General features: G+C 37.6%; 2 gene segments (V, D, J or C); one reads left to right on the forward strand and one right to left on the reverse strand.

The window, feature by feature from the left end:
* Positions 1 to 13607: 13607 nt before the first annotated feature.
* On the reverse strand, positions 13608 to 14082 carry LOC141364422 (Ig kappa chain V region K29-213-like). The segment is given in 2 exon segments: positions 13608 to 13930; positions 14034 to 14082. Coding segments are annotated over 2 exon segments (372 nt in total).
* Positions 14083 to 15346: 1264 nt separating this feature from the next.
* LOC129434505 (Ig kappa-b4 chain C region-like) lies at positions 15347 to 16143 on the forward strand. The segment is given in 2 exon segments: positions 15347 to 15350; positions 15821 to 16143. Coding segments are annotated over 2 exon segments (327 nt in total).
* The last annotated feature ends 4056 nt before the right edge of the window (positions 16144 to 20199 follow it).

The raw sequence follows: 20199 nt of genomic DNA on the forward strand, positions 1-20199 counted from the left end.
TTCGGCCATTCTCAGTGGTGTGACTGGGACACTAACTCTGCTTGTCATCATAAACAGATAATCAGATTGTTATGTTTATTCCCGCTTTATTAATATGCGGCTGAATATGCTGCATTTCATCGTTTCGACACACAGCTCCATAACCATCTCGCAAGTGTTGATAGGCTATTACTCGTGAGGTGTAACCGGGTCTGTAACCAATCAGATAGCGCCGTGGGCGGAACATTGAGCAAGTCTGCAGAGTAGTGAATACAGGGAGGCTGTGCGGCAGCTGTATCAGAGCCAGCCAAAGTAGCGCATTTTACAACAAAATTTACTTTAATCAAACCACGGATCCGTGATAAGTTTTGTGATCCGTCTCGAGGAAAATGACAACTATGCACTGTGGCAACTATAGTTGCCGGTGGGCTGAAATGGGTTAAAGAAAAATGTCTTAAGTTTAGATTTACGAATGCGTGCTAAGTGATATAAACTTTTTATTATTATTTTTATTTATTTATTTTCTCTGTTGCATTCGGTGCTTTCTTCCAGAAACAACGGACCACATGTCAGCTCCAAATCAGTTCATATCACTTAGTTCACATCACTTAGCACATCGTTCGTGGCTCGACTTGTCGAGTCTGTTTTTCAAGATGTCTGCTGTCTGAATACGCGTAATGTGCTGTCTTAATAAAGTAGCTTCTTATTAAACTGTTTATACACTTACAAAGTTCTCAATGCTTCGGTTTGCATGTAAGGACAAATAGATGTGAGGCTATTTTGAGCCTTGTTAGTGGTATTAACTAGCAATTAACTTGTACTTACTCTTTGCCCCATATACTAGCGCTATACGCTAATCTGTTTTAATTGATAAAAAACTCTTTAGATTCGATTATCATGAAAACGCATCCCAGAGAACGATCTACTCGGTAACCATGTGTTATTTACCTCTAGGTTCATTTTTCACCAGAGTTGTCCTTTAATGAAAATAATATGAAAATAAATCAATAAAATGGGCAACCAGTCTTTGGAAGAAGAGGAGATCTCTGTCTCCATCTTTAAATGACCTGTATGAATAGATTTTATTCCCTATCAAATTAAGGTCTAATGGACAGTAGATATGTTAGTTAAAGGGTTTTAGGTATGATATTATGAAAGAAAAAAGCACTAAAAAGACCAATAACCTTGATTATTAACCTATTGACAGAGTATACACCATTTCCCCATGATATATGTACTTACAAGGCATTTGCCCACCGGCAACTATAGTTGCCGCTTGTACTTTTGACTAAGTATATAAAAAACTATAGATCTCTTGTAAGATTTGTTTTGTTTGGATGACTCTAGAGACCTTCATGATTATGTAGATACATAAATGTCAACCAAAAATATTTGTTAGTAAAATGAAAATTACCTTTCTTTGGGAGGGTTTGCCTTCGCCATGTTTCTTGGAAGAAGAGGTAAGAAGTTGACAGCCTCGTGTGACAGGAAGGAGATAAATACCCTTTCTTTCTTTTTTAAATCCTTTATTTGATTGTTAGCTTGCATGTCATTGAGAAATAAAACATGGATAACATCTAAAAAATTCTTAAAAAAAGGAAAATGACAACTATGCACTGTGGCAACTATAGTTGCCGGTGGGCTGAAATGGTTCTGAATCATCTTGATGATGTATGCAGCCTGGAAATGCGACCTCCGGAGGCTGCAGCCTTTGCATTAAGACACGGCCACTCTAGTAAGTAAACTTAATTTTTGATTTGATTTGAGGTAAGTTGAATACATTTTCATATGAAAGAACTAGTGACAGACCGATATATCTGCCGATTTTTGCAAGTTTTATGTGTATCGGCATTGGCACATTTGTGGCTGCTGTGTTCACCGAGTTTTTCCGGCATTATTTACAGACAGAAATATAGTTTTTTAAGTTCAATAAATGTAACTTTTTTAAATTAAGACTTGTAACATTTGGCATCATCGTGTCATTTTTTATAAATAAACTGAGTGAGAAAAAGTAGACTCGGCTCCAATTGGCTCAAGAAAATCAGCAGCCTGTATCGGTCATTGGCTAAGGCTGATGAAACAAAAATCGTATCGCATTGGCACTAAAAAAAATCCATATCGGTCGATCCCTAAAAAGAACTATACACACAGAACTGTCTTTTAACCATCTTCCTGTGTTTGTCCTGTCTTTTCCTCCATTCTTTTCTGACATTTCTTTGCTCCCTGTCAGATAATTCTTTGATACTTTTCAGCATCCCTTCTTCCCTGCTTTCTGATTTCATTCTCTTTCCTTTTTTAAGTATTCTTGGTACCTCTCTGGGCCTCCCTCAATCTTTGTCTGTATTTTCTCTGTCTGTCCGCTCTACTTTCATCTTTCTGTCTATGGATGTTGGCGATTTCTCTCTCTCTGTAGCTATCTCTACAAATTAACCAAAGATATTTACATTATTATTGTGAGCCTGCCCTGTCTACACTTAACAATGACATGTCAATTTACAATGATACTGATAAGTGCTATCTGTTATGTCAATTATATAAAGCAATTAGTCAAGGTCCCGCTAAATTAGCGCAGAAAGTTTTGACTAGAGACCAGAGGTAAAATCATATAGCCTTCGTTTATATCAATAATGAGTCAAGCTATTATAAATTTATTAAATTAATCTGGCCTAGTTCATTTTATCTTAGTTTGTAGTCTTAGTCAAATCACGTACAACATTACAGAAATATGACTGACAAATTATTTGTACTGAAAAAGAACATATGTGCACTTGAAAGTTTCTATTTATTTATTAAAATAAAGAAATAAGTGTCATTTTGTCACTACCGAAACAATCACGTCACAACTGAGACGCCAAGACATGTTTCGGTTGTGACTGTTTCGGTAGTGACGATTTAAGCTAACTTTGATCCTACTGCTAAGATGCTAATCAGTATGTAGTTAGCTAGCACAGTTCTCGACATTGAAACATGAGTAAAACCTAAATGACCAGTAGAAAAAATAAATAAATAAATTAATCATTGAAAATGTGCAATCGGTAGTGACATTCATAAATGTCACACACAGATTTCCAAACTTTTGATCATGTTTACTTCAAAACCATGGGATTACTGAAAATATCCAATAAATATATTTTTGGTTTTAATTAACAAAAGTATTCAAAATGATACTTCTTAACTCTTTACCCGCCATCAACAGAAAACGCTTCCCCGCCAATGACGAGTATTTCCGTCTTTCCGCAATACCGCTATTATCCACTAGGTGGCGCCCTTCCGCAACTTTTTAAAACCGGAAGTATTGCCCTATGGCAAGCTGCTGCATGTCCGTGTCTGTTTTAAAGATCGCTCTGAATGGGATCTCTATGAAAAGTCCGTCACAAAAATGGAATTATCTCAGCTTTTTGCTCAAAATGTGGTGTTTTTGCAGAAACCTACCCATATTCAAAAGCTGATTACAAAAGAACTACTAAAGGTAGGATGAAACGGGTTTTTTGTTTGAAAGCAGAGGGTCTGTTCTTTCATTTGGTATATTTTATGTTTATATATTTGAAGAAGAACATTTTCTGGAATGCATTAAACTTTTGTGAAAATCATGAAAAACGTTGGCGCTGGCTGGCAACTTTTTTAAAAAACGCTGGCGGTGAAAGAGTTAAAACAATGATACATTTTTTTTAATTATTTAATTTTTTTTTCCTATGGTGAAATTCAGACCTTGGGGTTTGGGACAACCACCTCTCAATTGAAAGCACCATATAAATTATGATATTTTATATCTAAAGCCTGCAGCTACCTCAAATATTACTTTGGGTTTTGATTGTTATTTGCTTATATATTTATTATCAAACATTTTCCTACATTAATCCTTTTTAAATTAGGTTTTTTGGTTCCGGGACAGCAATTTGCACGAATTCGGTAGAATGGCCCATAAACAACTCGCACCCGACCAACGTTTTCAAATAACCCGCCCGCAATTGTTTAAAATTAATTGCCATCTTACTTTCAAACGACTCTACCGACCGCGGCCCGAATATCATTAAAAATATTTTTGGATGACTCCGACGGGTAACCGCAGGCACCCGCTCATTTCTTATCAACCCGCGCATCACTGATGCAAATTGAGTGATTCATTGAGAGGATGCGACTGCTGTTTCACAACGTCTATGCGATTGGAAAGAGGATGAGGCACTTCTCTGACTACGTTTGAATGTGCAAGTAAGTATTAAACTGTTGGTAAGATGGGATGAGAATCCAACATAGGCTACAGTACAATCACAGTTGTACAAGTGTGTATCTGTGACGGATCAGAACTCTTGATGTGTAAACTTTAGAGAGAGTTGCGCTACTGTGTCTAGTATATTAACATATATTTTGCAAATAGAGTAATAAAAAACAACATATTTGGGGCGTTTATGTGCACAGTTTGGAATTCCCCCTCCGTCTGGGTGTGCACGCGCGAATTAAGGGCACTCATTAGGGCACATAAGAGAGACGCGTTCCTAAAAGCAAGTGTACATAAAATCTTTCTGTTCTTGACAGGCCACATAAAAACAAATGATCTTCAAAGTATTCTTTTTCTAATAAAACATTTCTTTATGTCTTAAGTGTACGAATAGAGAGTCAAAAAACAGTTTGTGCTTATTTGGTCTAAAAGAGACCGTAATCTCAATTAACATACTTAAGTCTTTGTCATTAATGTTGATCAAAAAACCAAAGACAAAGAGAAAATCACTTTTGTAGCTCTAAAAAAGAATTATATTTAATTCATTCAATAAAGACAGTGTTATCATTCACTATTCAGGAGTGGCTGGTGGCTATACAGTGGCTGTGGTTAAAAAAAGTTAACTTCATCTCACGAATTTCCGTGGCATTCTCACGGATCTCCACATTTTTCCGTGGCCCTGCTACGGACTGTCTTTTTCCGTGGCATTCTCACGGATTGGTTACTCAACTGTTTTGTCCTATTTTCTTACCATTGCGCTTCAACTTGCATTCAAGATATTCATATTATCAGTATTTGTGCTCCCTATAGAAATTGAACCCATGACCTTCTGGGCTGCTATCACAATGCTTTACCAGTTGAGCTACAGGAACACATAGTTCACACATGCAGCACATTTAGTCATTTAGTCATAGACTCAATACTGAAAGAGACCTCGTATCACTGTTACATCTGTCAATGTGCTGTGTTTGCTGAAACAGTCAAAATACATCTTCTAAAAACTTTACATTTGTGTCTAACAGCTTCATTAATGAAAATGACATCAGTAATATTTGTGCAGGATTGTCCTGTATCATGATCTTCAATAGTTTTAATAGTTGATGAAAAGGTTCATGTTGCAGTAAAATCCATCTTTTGTGATGTGAAGATGATCTCTGGAGACAGAGCTGATCTATTCCGAGTCTCATCCTGACAATGTAAATGTGAACAAACCAGTTTCACTAAATGAAGGCATTAGTCAGTTATTAAATTATTTGCATACCATTTTGTAAATCTCATGAACATTTTACATTTTTCTAATGGATTGTGCTGGCCAATTAATAACAAAGTATAACGTTTTCTTTCCATTGGAATAAACAGATTTTGTAAATAATAATTTTTTCTCTTTTATTCTCATTTGAAGTTGAGGAGTCTGAATATGGTTTGATGCATATGCAGTATAAACAGATAGATGTTAAAATAATCTGTGTTTATCTTATCATAAATAAATACATACTTGCCCTTAGCATGATTTCTGTTGAACATAAGATGATGTTGTGTTATTTGTGTGATCAGTGTTGTGTGTTATTGTGTTGTATGATCATCTGCAGTATCTGTCAGGTGTATGAGTTCAGTCACTGTGAGTCTGACTGTCAGAGGTTTTTGTATCACTCTTTATCACTGTGTCAACACTTGAGGGTTGCTACCTGGCCAATGTAAACTCAGACAATAATAGTCTCCTGAATCTTCAGTCTGAACTCCACTGATGGTCAAAGTGAAATCTGTGTTTGATCCGCTGCCACTGAATCTTGATGGAGTTCCTGACTGAAGTCTTGTTGCATAATATATGAGGAGTTTAGGAGCTTCTCCAGGTTTCTGTAAGTACCAGGCTAAGTAATCACTATTATAAACTGCACTGCAGACTTTACAGTTTATTTGAACTTGTTGTCCTGGTTGAACTGTTATTGATGGACTCTGAGTAAGAGTGTACTGTCCTCTACACACTGAAAGAAACAACAAGAATGAAATATAAGACAACACTGAAACAAATCAATATTTCACTCTTCAATGAATTGATGATGATGATCAAAATGTTACAACACAAACCTTGAGTAAAGACTGTGAGTGTCCAGATGAAGATAATGATGAAAGTCATTGTTGTTCTTTTGGTTTGTGTGATGATGAAGATTCTGTTCTGTTCTGATCTCAGTCATGAAGTGTTAAACTCACAGCACTATAAACACTCACACATCACTGAAGCATGACAACACAATGCAAACTCACTCTCACTTCATTTACATCATTTACCTGAACATACTTTTTCATTTCATTTTTCACAGTGTACGGTGTATTCATTCACAGCCCCCCAAAGAAAATTTATGACAAACAAACTGTTCTCCAACTTATCATTATAATCAAACAAAACATTAAATTATTGTTGGACTTTAAGGTGTCCATTGCATGTTCATAATTAGAGGAAAGACACGGTATTAAAATTTAAGTTATTTATTGATCAGATATGAAAAAGTTTTACAGCGCGCCGGGTCATCTCAAGCAATGAACAACCAGCTCAAAAGGTAACATGCATATTTATAAAATATATGACGTCGATCTTTCTTCAGAAAATCTCCTCTCCAACTGGTCTTTCTGTTTATCTGACTCCATTACCCCACCCAATCTGTTAGGGAAGAATACACACACAAAGAACAAACACAGGAGGTTCTGTTCTTCAAGGTTAAGCTGTCATGTCTCCATTAGGTTATTCTGTATACAACCTTCATTTCATTGGTTAATACACATTTATCAAAGACAACATTTTATATTTATTACATCAATTATTCAATGATTAATACTGATTAAGTAGGAAATACATTGCATATTTTATCCTGTGAATATTAAAACATTGGTTAATAACATGGTTATTTGTCTGCTTTTCTTCTTTAAGCCTCGCTCTTTATCTCGACCGTTGCCAGCTGCACATTCCTCACTAATCCAACCACGACCTTGTAACTTTTGCAAACACAGAGGCTGCTTCCTCTCAGTAACTTTCCACTCTCTCAGACAAACACAAACAATCTTTTACTTCAGCATACTATAATGATTATTGAAAACACTTCTAAATACAATATTAATAAAACAAATGACATTAAAATCCCACATTATACAAAGTAGTGCTGTTGGTTAGTAGCCTTATTTTTTAAGGTTTTAATTTCACAGAATTCATGATCAATTAATATATTTTATAAAATGTTATAACACTGGGCCCCCCGAGCCCCCAGTTTGAAAACCACTGCGATAAGGTACAGTGTAACATAAGAATGACGTAGCGTTAAGAAGGTTTCGGAAAACCCAGCCCTGGATTCGGGATTGATTTCAGGACACCCAAAGATTCAGGCCCACCTCAACTTAATTCATGCCCACCCATCTGTCCCGTTCTGCTTCCACCACTGAATTAAACTTTGACTGATTTTAGATGATCTGTCCTATGTATTTCTAAGATGTTTGTTTTCAGAGACCCAAGCCATCACATAAACCTTTTCAAGACTCACTGTCATAATCTCAATAGTGTCAGAATAATCTCCGTACACAAACAAACATCATCACATCATCATCATCAGATCATTACTAACAGTTTCCATCACATTCAGACCTGTCTAACTTCACACTTTCAGGTCTCACACATCTCTACTGAACTCCTCTATCACAGGTCAAATTGTGTAGATCAATGACAATCAGTCCTATCTCATGCCTACTGATCCACTGGGTTTCAGTATTGTAATCTGATGTAAATGTCACAGATACTTGGATACAGAATTACACCTGGACCTCCATTGTCTTATCTACATTCACTTATGTAATGTTTTCTTCTGAGGTCTGTTGTTAGTCCACGAGCTCCACCTTGTGGTTCCAATAAAATAACACACAAAGTATTTTCACTGCTCTTCATTTAAGCAGATCTTCCAAATGAGTATCAGAAATGAGTAATGACACAACTTTGCAATTTTACTTTTTTATTTATCACACTCATCTAGTAGAACATTCGTATATAACATGCAATACTTGTACATATGCGTGTTGCATAACTATAATAAAATGTTAAATAGAAGAAAGCAATCCAACTGCAGAAAATTTATAAAAAAAGTGTCTCTTTTTTCACAAACCCCATTAGAAGCTTCTGCTGCAGGCTCGTATTTTGACATCACACGTGATGCACATAAGTTTACATGACGCGGTGAACAAATATTTTGAAAGGACGAGCCACACAGCTTATGGGCTACATTTATGTGTGCGCGCCCTCGAAAAATAAGTCACTGGCCTCCATGGCCGTAGCCAGGGTTTGAAAATTACTGAGGTCCAGGGTGGGGTGTTAAGAGTTAACAAATGCTATTCCAGGTGAAAAAAGTGCACATAAATAAAATACACTTTTTAAGTACACTTAGTAAATGTACTTTTTTCGTGCACTCATTTTGTGGGTTATATATCACATTTGTTTTTGGTACTTCTTAAAATTAAGTTAAGAACATCTAAGTGTTATTTTGAGACATCATTTATTTCAATAAAAATCTAGTTGGTATTCTTACTTTTTCAGGTAAATTGAAGTACTGCTCAAGTAGAACTTTACTTTTAATAAGTATATTTGTAGCAAAACTTTACATAACTTTACATAACAAATGTACTTGCTAGTATTTAAGTGGTTTAAGTACATTGAAGCATACTTTATTTTTACCTGGGATCTAAAATATTCTGTCTTAACCTTGTTACACTTTGGGTACACTCTCTGTTTTGGGGTATGGACGGGGACTGCTGGATTATTACTTTTTCATGCAACAATGTTTATTTTTGTAATAATTTTAATAAGCAATATTTTATAACAAAAACATTACAAGATTTTAAACAGGAACTTGTTTAGTGCTCTTATTGTTTTCAGCACGACCTTGTTAAAGGATAACTTCTAAATTAAGTGAAATAACAGAATTCTTAATTCGTATGTTTTGTTGAGATTAGCTTTACCGTTTTACGCTACGTGTTTTAACATATTTGGCATATTTTATTTAAACCCAATTCTTCTATCTTTGTACCAAGAGTTATTTTCTGTTTTTCGATAGAATTGTTGATACTGTTGATACTCTTACAGACACAATTATGATGATTACTGCTTTTATCTTACCGAATGTAGTATCAGCAACCTGCTTGTGGTGAATAATGCGTCTTATTTGATAACTTTCAGTTTCCATGTTGCCAGATTAGTATGAAAAACAAGCAAAAATTGGCCTTAAATACAAAGGTCGTCCAAACCTTGTATTTCAGAAATAAATCAGATAAATCGCTAATACTAACCTACACCTAACAATCACTTAATAGATAATGTCAAAGTGTCACATTAATTGCTAAAACACTATGTCTAAAGAGGATTTTTAACAATGGGACGTGGCAACACTGCAAATTCTGTACCCGGTCAGTCGCAGCTTCAGCCAATCTTCGTCATTTTACACTAAATGATGTTTTATTAACAAAGTTCGGGAGGAACATGTCAAATAAAATACCTAAGTGACTTCAGCTGTTATCAATCAATAGTCAATGGCACCAGCCGCTTTCAATCGGTAATCAACAATACACCCAATCAGCTCAAAAGCAAGCCATATATAAATCACAGTTGAACTCACTGAAAATCCTTCGCATCTTTCAGAATCCCTCCTCCACCCCGTCTCCTCTCACTTACCAAGTTATTTCCTTAAGAGGGGGGGGGTACTCTGTGTTTCAGGCTCATTCCCTGCTCAGAGCCCTCTCCCCGGACAGCACGCCAAATACGTTTACTAATTTAATTCTTTTAACTTATTTGTAAGTGTGACCTCGTGAAATTATGTTTTATTAACAAAGTTCGGGAGGAACATGTCAAATAAAATACCTAAGTGACTTCAGCTGTTTTCAATCAATAGTCAATGGCACCAGCCGCTTTCAATCGGTAATCAACAATACACCCAATCAGCTCAAAAGCAAACCATATATAAATCACAGTTGACCTCACTGAAAATCCTTCGCATCTTTCAGAATCCCTCCTCCACCCCGTCTCCTCTCACTTACCAAGTTATTTCCTTAAGAGGGGGGGGGGATACTCTGTGTTTCAGGCTCATTCCCTGCTCAGAGCCCTCTCCCCGGACAGCACGCCAAATACGTTTACTAATTTAATTATTTTAACTTATTTGTAAGTGTGAACTTGTGAATTATATTCATAATGTGTGCGAAAATTATTTGGGGCCCCCAACTTTGGAGCAGTTTTTGTTTTAGGCCGTTAGTTAAGCGAACCGTTATGATGAAGCTAAAACACATTTCGTCCCCTTGGAATTATAAGGTTCTATCTGCGTTCTGAGCAGTTTTGAGATATTGAGCTTCAAAGTTTTTGCATTACATATAGCAAAACTTACATGGGGAAGAAGTTTCTTTCAAACATGAAAATAACAGGGACCCTAAATGCATTCTAAATATACAATATCAAAATCCTCTCAAATTTCTAAATGTGGATTTTTGGAAGGGGTCAAATGCAGATAGAACCTTCTAATTCTAAAACAACACTTTTCACTTAGAATTATAAGGTTCTATCTGCAAAAACATTATTTAAACATTAAATATAAAATTAATGTTGTAACAATTTTTCAACATGTGTTAGAAAGTAACATTTTAATCCTTTCTATGACATTTAATATTTTTATTTTTACCACTTTTATCTCTAAAAGTCTGATTTTACATTGCTCTTTTACAACATTGCTTCTTCCCTCTTCTGCCTCAGTTTCTCTACCATCCTCCTGGATATGTCGGGTTCATTAGCATGTTATACCATTCCCTACTGAAAAATCCAGCTAAGACCAGCATAAGCTGGTGAGCTGGTTTTAGCTGGTCTCAAAACTTGGTTTTAGCAGGTCTCCCAGCTTGGTTTTAGCAGGTATTGCTGGTGTAGTAAGCTGGTCTAGCTGTGTTTTGGTCACTTTTTAAGCTGGTCTAGCTGGACTTAGCTACTGCCACCTTAAACCAGCTAAAACCAGCTACTAGCTTATCCTGGTCTTTGCTGGAATTTTCAGTAGGATTGAGCAGCTACAGGCTACAATCATTCTGAAATCATTTTCATACTGAGGTAACTGCTTTAACAATCTTTCACATGTTTACATTTTGACATAACAATCATAACTTACTGAACACACTTTTTTTGGGTAGGACAGGTTAGTTGGTTTTTTCTGTATTTTTTATCTTAGTGCTTGCCTCTTAATATCAGGAACTAAGAAGCTAGCACTGCTGGCTAGTGTGGTGTCTAACTATGAAAACAATCTCCTCAGCAAGACCTGAAAAAAAGCCTGCCCCTGCTGAAGGATCCAGCGGAGACCAGCGTGGGCTGGTGGCTGGTTTTGGCTGGTTTAAGGTGGCAGTAGCTGGTGTAAGCTGGTCCAACCAGTCTGGCAAAGCTGGTCAAGCTGGTGGGTCAGCTGGTCTTCCAGCATGACCAGATAAGTCCAGCTAGACCAACTTAAAAAGTGACCAAAACACAGCTAGACCAGGTTAAAAAGTGACCAAAACACAGCTAGACCAGCTTAAAAAGTGACCAAAACACAGCTAGACCAGCTTAAAAAGTGACCAAAACACAGCTAGACCAGCTTAAAAAGTGACCAAAACACAGCTAGACCAGCTTAAAAAGTGACCAAAACACAGCTGGACCAGCTTGGAAAGTGACCAAAACACAGCTAGACCAGCTTAAAAAGTGACCAAAACACAGCTAGACCAGCTTAAAAAGTGACCAAAACACAGCTAGACCAGCTTAAAAAGTGACCAAAACACAGCTAGACCAGCTTAAAAAGTGACCAAAACACAGCTAGACCAGCTTAAAAAGTGACCAAAACACGGCTAGACCAGCTTAAAAAGTGACCAAAACACAGTTAGACCAGCTTACCAAAACACAGCTAGACCAGCTTAAAAGTGACCAAAACACAGCTAGACCAGCCTAAAAAGTGACCCAAACACAGCTAGACCAGCTTAAAAAGTGACCAAAACACAGCTTGACCAGCTTAAAAAGTGACCAAAACACAGCTAGACCAGCTTAAAAAGTGACCAAAACACAGCTAGACCAGCTTAAAAAGTGACCAAAACACAGCTAGACCAGCTTAAAAGGTGACCAAAACACAGTTAGACCAGCTTACCAAAACACAGCTAGACCAGCTTAAAAGTGACCAAAACACAGCTAGACCAGCTTAAAAAGTGACCAAAACACAGTTAGACCAGCTTACCAAAACACAGCTAGACCAGCTTAAAAGTGACCAAAACACAGCTAGACCAGCTTAAAAAGTGACCCAAACACAGCTAGACCAGCTTAAAAAGTGACCAAAACACAGCTTGACCAGCTTAAAAAGTGACCAAAACACAGCTAGACCAGCTTGCTATACCAGCAATACCAGCAAAAACCAAGCTGGGAGACCAGCTAAAACCATCTCACCAGCTTAAGCTGGATTTTACAGTAGGGTGAACTTGCATAAAATTTGGGCTGTCGATCTTAAGGTTTCTTAAAAACTTTGCGTTGCGTGCCATAATCCTCACAGATATTGTGTGTCTGTGATTATTCCTGTCGTCAAGGACAAAGCCGGCAACACCACATATAGGGACAGTTTGACAGACAGGGATTAGACTAGTCCTAGAATAAAATAAATTTAAGAGCTGTCCAAACTGAAAACAACTTGCACTGACATATCTTAAAATACACCAGTGCCCTTTGTTTTGCCTCACAAAAGTAATACTTTTAGTAAGGCATGTTTGTTAAATATTTTCTAATGAAACTAAGTTCTACTTCTGGCTTAAGCTAATCCCTGTCTGAGAAACCACCCCATAAAGTTGATCCTGATTGGTCCCCTTTTGTGCATTCGAAGTGCTGAATAGCTCACGCAGATAGAACCTTATAGAGCCAACTTAGAGTTTGATTTTGTAGATAGAACCTTTTTGTTTTTTTAATAAAACGTCCCAAAATGTACAAAACTTAAAATAAAACATCACATAATGTAAATAAATTGTCACAGAGTAAGAATATGTGATTAACTCAATTTTGACAAAAATGTTAGATAGAACCTTATAATTCCAAGGGGACGAAATGTGTTCAATGATACTTACTGATGTTTCTCTATATGAGTGATTATCATCAGTTAAAATATTGTGAATTAAACTGTACAATAATAATAAAATTCATCAATGTTGAAGCTGTTTTAACACAGACAATAAATGAATGAAATGATTTATAACTATAAAAAATAGTTATCTAAAGTGTTGTTATTTAAATAAACTATAGTACAAAATAAAAAAGCTGTAAGTGAAATAAATATCAGCATCATCATCTGCAGTATCTGTCAGGTGTATGAGTTCAGTCACTGTGAAGTCTGACTGAAAGAGGTTTTTGTATCACTCTTTATCACTGTGTCAACACATAGCCACTAGGTACGTGTAAACTTTGACAGTAATAATCTCCTGAATCTTCAGTCTGAACTCCACTGATGGTCAAAGTGAAATCTGTGTTTGATCCGCTGCCACTGAATCTTGATGGAGTTCCTGACTGAAGTCTGTTTGTCTCATATATGAGGAGTTTAGGAGCTTCTCCCAGTCTATGTAAGTACCAGGCTAACCAGTTACCACCATACACCGCACTGCTGACTTTACAGTTTATTTGAACCTGTTGTCCTGGTTGAACTGCTGTTATTGATGGACTCTGAGTAAGAGTGTACTGTCCTCTACACACTGAAAGAAACAACAAGAATGAAATATAAGACAACACTGAAACAAATCAATATTTCACTCTTCAATGAATTAATGATGATGATAAAAATGTTACAACACAAACCTTGAGTAAAGACTGTGAGTGTCCAGATGAAGATGATGATGAAAGTCATTGTTGTTCTTTTGGTTTGTGTGATGATGAAGATTCTGTTCTGTTCTGATCTCAGTCATGAAGTGTTAAACTCACAGCACTATAAACACTCACACATCACTGAAGCATGACAACACAATGCAAAGAAGACGACAGGAAACTTCTGCTCATACAGACTACTACACTATCATTATTCAATAGACTTGCATGCTAAAATATTCTGAATAAAAACAAACATTTTACAGAAATAATACAGTTTTGAATAAAAGTAAAACATTAATGTCCAAAATTAGTTTGTCTGAATTCAGGTTTGTGTAAGCAGGTGAAAGAATTACAAAGCGAATAAATGAAAACTAAACAATACTGAGACAAAATACAACCATCTGAAAGATTTTGTAATAGTTTTCTGTTCATTATTTAGACATAAATCATTCAGAGATCTTCACAATAGTTGTTGGTGTTGTGTGATGTTAGTGTTGTATATTCTGCGGTAGTTTGTGTTCAGTCAAGTGTGTAGAGGTTTTTGTACAGTCGCTCTATTAGTTTGTATCACTGTGGTACACATTTGGCAGCGGCACCAGACTGGATGTTGGCAGTAAGTAAATAATACAATAATAATTTTAATACAGTAAATAACTGTGTCTAAATATATACATCATCAGATATGAAAAACAAGGTGGGAGGTACTTTATATCATATTTATTTGTATGTGAATTATATTGTGTACACAAGATCACCCAGACATTTTAACTAATATTTGTGTTTAATCATTTGTACATATAGATACTTGAAGTTTGTGGATTTTCTCAAACTCAAAATGATTTTCAATATTTAACATTTAGTCTTATATGTTTTGTTAACAAAGTGCAGCTGTTGTATTATTTGGTGTGTAGTTAAAACTAACTGGGTTACAAAAAATATTTTGTTATAACATTTGCTTAATAATATGTTAGATTTTTCAGACTGCAAATGCTTGTTTACTGTTCACATGTTGGGCTGTTTGTTTGTAATGTGATTGATTTTATATTAACTGAAATTTAAATTAGGTTAATTTAGGTTTAACTAAAATTCAAGTTAGAAACCGTTATCAGGTGCAAGACTTAATGTGACAAATGATTTCTTAAATGTGTATCCTAAACTTGTATTCTTTAAAAAACATTATTTTTATTATTTTTAAATGTTATACATTTATATGCAGTATTACACAAAACATGTCAATACTTTAACTGACTGACCTTTAATTCAATATTTAAAATGTCTTAAAATGTTCTTTCATAATAATGAATATGGGTCAGTTTCCCAGACAGAGTTTAAGTTTTGTCCCACGCTAAAATGTATGTTTGAGCTGTCTTAACTGAAAACGGTTTGCACTGAAATATCTTAACATATCAGTGCCATTGTTTTGTCTCAGTGTTCATGCCAGTAGCCTAATGTTTATTGTAAGGTTTGTTTGTTAAAACTAAAGTGTGTTTATATAATTAAACCCTAATACTTTATTTATATAAACCCTGTCCAGGAAACCGCCTCTAAATATTTTCATTTATATTTTCATTGAAGAATCAAAACGTATTTCAGTGATTCAAAGCCTTCAGATGAACATGACAAAAGTGATATTAGCCATTTAATGCAGCTATTAAAACACTCTTCAGGAGACCTAAACTTTCTTCATTTATTATTATGATGTTTAATGTTTAACACAGAGAGAGTGAAGTTATTTTTTCTTTCTTGTGTGAGTTATTGATTATTGATGTGATTGTCAGGTAACAGTCCCCCTAAAGTGATCGTCCTGCCGCCGTCCAGTGAAGAGATTTCCACAAAGCAAGCAGCAACACTGATGTGTGTGGCCAACAAGGGCTTCCCCTCAGACTGGAGTCTGAACTGGAAGGTGGACGGGATCAGCAGCAGGTCTCAGTACAGCAGTGTTGCTCTCCTGGAGAAGGACGGTCTGTACAGCTGGAGCAGCAGTCTGACTCTCTCTGAGCAGGAGTGGAGCTCAGTGATCTCAGTCAGCTGTGAGCTCACACAGAAAGACCAGCGTGATAAAGTCACTGGAGAATTGAGGAGAGATCAGTGTTCACAGTAGATCCACTCACTCTCTCCTCTGTCTCACATCAAGACTAACAGACTAACTGTGTTTCTCTCTCTCATCTCACATCTCTTTTCACAAACAACACAAGTCTATGTCTGCTTTATTCATTCACTCATGATTGTGTGACAATTCGTCAAATAAAATCATATTGTATCTTTATGTCTTTGACTCATTTTGTCTGTTTTGAATATGAAAGCTCACATTTTATAAATAAACCTGACTCAATGAAGCATGAAAACACCTGCAGATGAAGTCAATTTACATAACTGTCAGTCAAATGAAATGAAAAACCTTGAACATGAAGTAATTGGTGTGTTTAGTTTGATAATTATTCTCATGTGACTCATCCAGTATCTGTGTTACAGTTGTTGACTGAATGATACTGACTGATGTTTCTTTATGAGTGATTATCATCAGTTTTTTTTATATTGTGAATTAAACTAAAGTACAATAATAATAAAAATCATCAATGTTGAAGCTGTTTTAACTCAGCAGAAATTAATATACAGACAATAAATTAATAATACGATTTACAACTATCAAAAATAAAATAAATAAAATAAAAATAAATAAAGTTGTAATTTAAATTAACTATAGTAGAAAATAAATGAGCTGTAAGTGAAATAAACTATCAGCATCATCATCTGCAGTATCTGTCAGGTGTATGAGTGCAGTCACTGTGAGTCTGACTGTCAGAGGTTTTTGTATCACTCTTTATCCGAATAGACGCGTTGTAAACTAATCCCAGCTGGACATCATCGCAAAACATTTCTTTAAACGAGACGGAAAACACTTCCTCCAAGCGTGCGCGTGAGAGGAAGAGAAAGAAAGAGCAGATTGTCCGTTTCTAAATCCAAAGGCTGCAGCTATGAAGCATCATCAAGCCTGGTTTAAGTTACCTGACCATTACATTCGCAAGTCATATGCATATTACAACTAATAATAATAATAATAACTATTTACTATAAACGAAGAATAATATTTAACTTTATAATTGTTAATATTCTGAAACATCTTGATGATGTATGCAGCCTGGAAATGCGACCTCCGGAGGCTGCAGCCTTTGCATAAAGACACGGCCACTCTAGTAAGTAAACTTAATTTTTGATTTGATTTGAGGTAAGTTGAATACATTTTCATATGAAAGGACTAGTGACAGACCGATATATCTGCCGATTTTTGCAAGTTTTATGTGTATCGGCATTGGCACATTTGTGTGCAGAAATATAGTTTTTTAAGTTCAATAAATGTAACTTTTTTAAATTAAGACTTGTAACATTTGGCATCATCGTGTCATTTTTATAAATAAACTGAGTGAGCAAAAGAAGTATCGGCTCCAAGTATTGGCTCAAGAAAATCGGCAGCCTGTATCGGTCATTGGCTAAGGCTGATGAAACAAAAATCGTATCGGCATTGGCACTAAAAAAAAATCCATATCGGTCGATCCCTAAAAAGAACTATACACACAGAACGGAGGGGTTACTTGACTGTAACCTTGTTCCCTGAAAAAGCGGAACGAGATGCTGCGCTGCTAAGCGCTATGGGGAAACGTCTTTATCGTTGACCAGCTGAATATAGTGTGCAAACACGTCAATGAAATTGACCCGGAGGTATATAGCCTCGGTTGATGACGACATCACAGCGTACCCCATGCGAGGCTATAAAATAGATGAGCAACAGCTGTGTCATCAGATCTTTTGTTTGAAGACCAGTCCTGGGACATCTACTGTACGGCAAGACAGCGCAGCATCTCGTTCCGCTTTTTCAGGGAACAAGGTTACAGTCAAGTAACCCCTCCGTTCCCTATCAAAAGCTTTACTCGATACTGCGCTGCTAAGCGCTATGGGGAACGACAATACCCAAGCTGCCGTGCTTGGAGGTGTCTGGACCCCTTTACGGATGTGTAAGTGTGTGCACAAGGACCGCAAAGAAATCTCAGACATAAACAACCAAGCTAAAAAATAGTGGATGTGTGCGGAAAGGATGCTCCTGCCGCCTCACAAACATCTATAAGAAGGCACCCCTTCCTAATAAATAGCAGTGGGGAATACCCCTTTATGGAAAAATGGTTTAGACAGCAGCTTGAGATGTTGACTCGAGGACATGAGACCCTGGAGTGACATGAGCATCCAAGCTATAAAATCTTATGAATGTATGCGGAGAGGACCAGGCCGCCGCATCACAAATGCTCTGTAAGGAGGCACCCCTTACTAAAAGTAGCAGTGGGGGATACCCCTCTTATGGACAAATGGCATAGACATCAGCTTGAGATGTTGACTCGAGGACATGAGACCCTGGAGTGACATGAGCATCCAAGCTATAAAATCTTATGAATGTATGCGGAGAGGACCAGGCCGCCGCATCACAAACGCTCTGTAAGGAGGCACCCCTTACTAAAAGTAGCAGTGGGGGATACCCCTCTTATGGACAAATGGCATAGACATCAGCTTGAGATGTTGACTCGAGGACAGAAGATCCTGGAGTGACATGAGCATCCAAGCTATAAAATCTTATGAATGTATGCGGAGAGGACCAGCCTGCCGCATCACAAACGCTCTGCAAGGAGGCCCCTTTTACTAAAGCAGTAGAAGAGGCTACTCCCCTGGTGGAGTGAGCTCTCAGACCTGCTGGCGAGACTTGACAGCGCGCCTCAAAGGCAAGAGCAATGGCATCCCTAACCCAATGTGATATGGACTGCCTGGTGGCTGCAGCACCTCTGTTGCGGCCCCCAAAACAGACAAACAACTGCTCTGACTTACGCCACTGGCTAGTGCGGTGGACATAAGTCTGAAGAGCACGGACTGGACACAATCTGTGGTATAACTCCTGCTCCGGCGTGGTGAACGGCGGAGGGCAGAAAGTCTTAAGAATGACCGGATGTGCAGTCGAAAAGGGAATCTTACGCAGGTAATCAAGATAAGGATGTAAAATCAACTTCACCATTCCTGGGGCAAAATCTAGACAGGATGGCGAGATCGCCAGAGCCTGCATATCCCCAATTCTTTTTAAAGAAGTTAACGCCATTAGAACAACCATCTTTAGTGTCAGAAGTCTATCAGACGCTGACTCTAGAAGTTCAAAAGGAGGTCTGAACCAGACCCTCAAGGACTATAGCTAGGTCCCACGAAGGAATCTTAGTTCTTGCTGTAGGCCTAAATCGTTGGATGCCTCCCGAGCGGCGCCCCGTCCACCAAAGCGTGGCAAGCCGAAAAAGCGGCCACATAAAACCTGAGAGTGGATGGGCATAGGCTGCTGACAGCTTTTCCTGCAGAAAACTCAGAACTGTAGCAAACTGGCAGTTAACAGGATCTGCATTATGTGTCATGCACCATGCTTCAAAGACACCCTATTTAAAGGCATAATTCTTTCTAGTGGAAGGAACCCTAGCACTCAAAATAGTGTCAGTAACATCAGGCGACAAACCTGTGTCCCTCAGTTGGTACCCTTAGGAGCCAAACATGGAGATTCCACAGGTCGGGCCTGAGATGCATTATCATGAGACAGAACGCCCCTCCTCTCCAGACTTGCCCATGGCGAGCCGTTGAGGAGAGATATTATCCCTATAAAAACCATACTCTGTTCAGCCAACGCGGTGCTATCAGAAAGAGGCAAGAGCCTTGCTGGCGAACTCTGGCTAGAACCTGCGGGAGCAGCGCCACTGGAGGAAACGCATAAAGGCGTTTGTCCGGCCATGTGTGCGCCATTGCGTCCAGACCCAGGGGGGCTGGGGAACTCAGAGAGAAGTAAAGGAGACATTGCGCTATCTGAAAAGAGGCCAAGAGGTCCACTTTCTCTCTGTAAAATCAGGTCCATATCTGAGACACTATGTCTGGGTGGGGTTTCCAATCCCCAGTCGATAATGTCTGCCTGGACAGTAAATCTGCTCCTACATATAGGTTTTCTGGGATGTACACTGTTCTGAGTGACAGGAACTTGTCCTGAGCCCAGAGAAAAATCTGCCTCGCTATCTTGTTCAGATTGCGCGAGCGCCAACCTCCCTGGTGACTTAAGTATGAGACTGTCGCTGTGTTGTCCATCCGCACTAGGACA

Source organism: Misgurnus anguillicaudatus, chromosome 6, assembly GCF_027580225.2.
Source record: "Misgurnus anguillicaudatus chromosome 6, ASM2758022v2, whole genome shotgun sequence".
Classification (NCBI taxonomy): domain Eukaryota; kingdom Metazoa; phylum Chordata; class Actinopteri; order Cypriniformes; family Cobitidae; genus Misgurnus; species Misgurnus anguillicaudatus.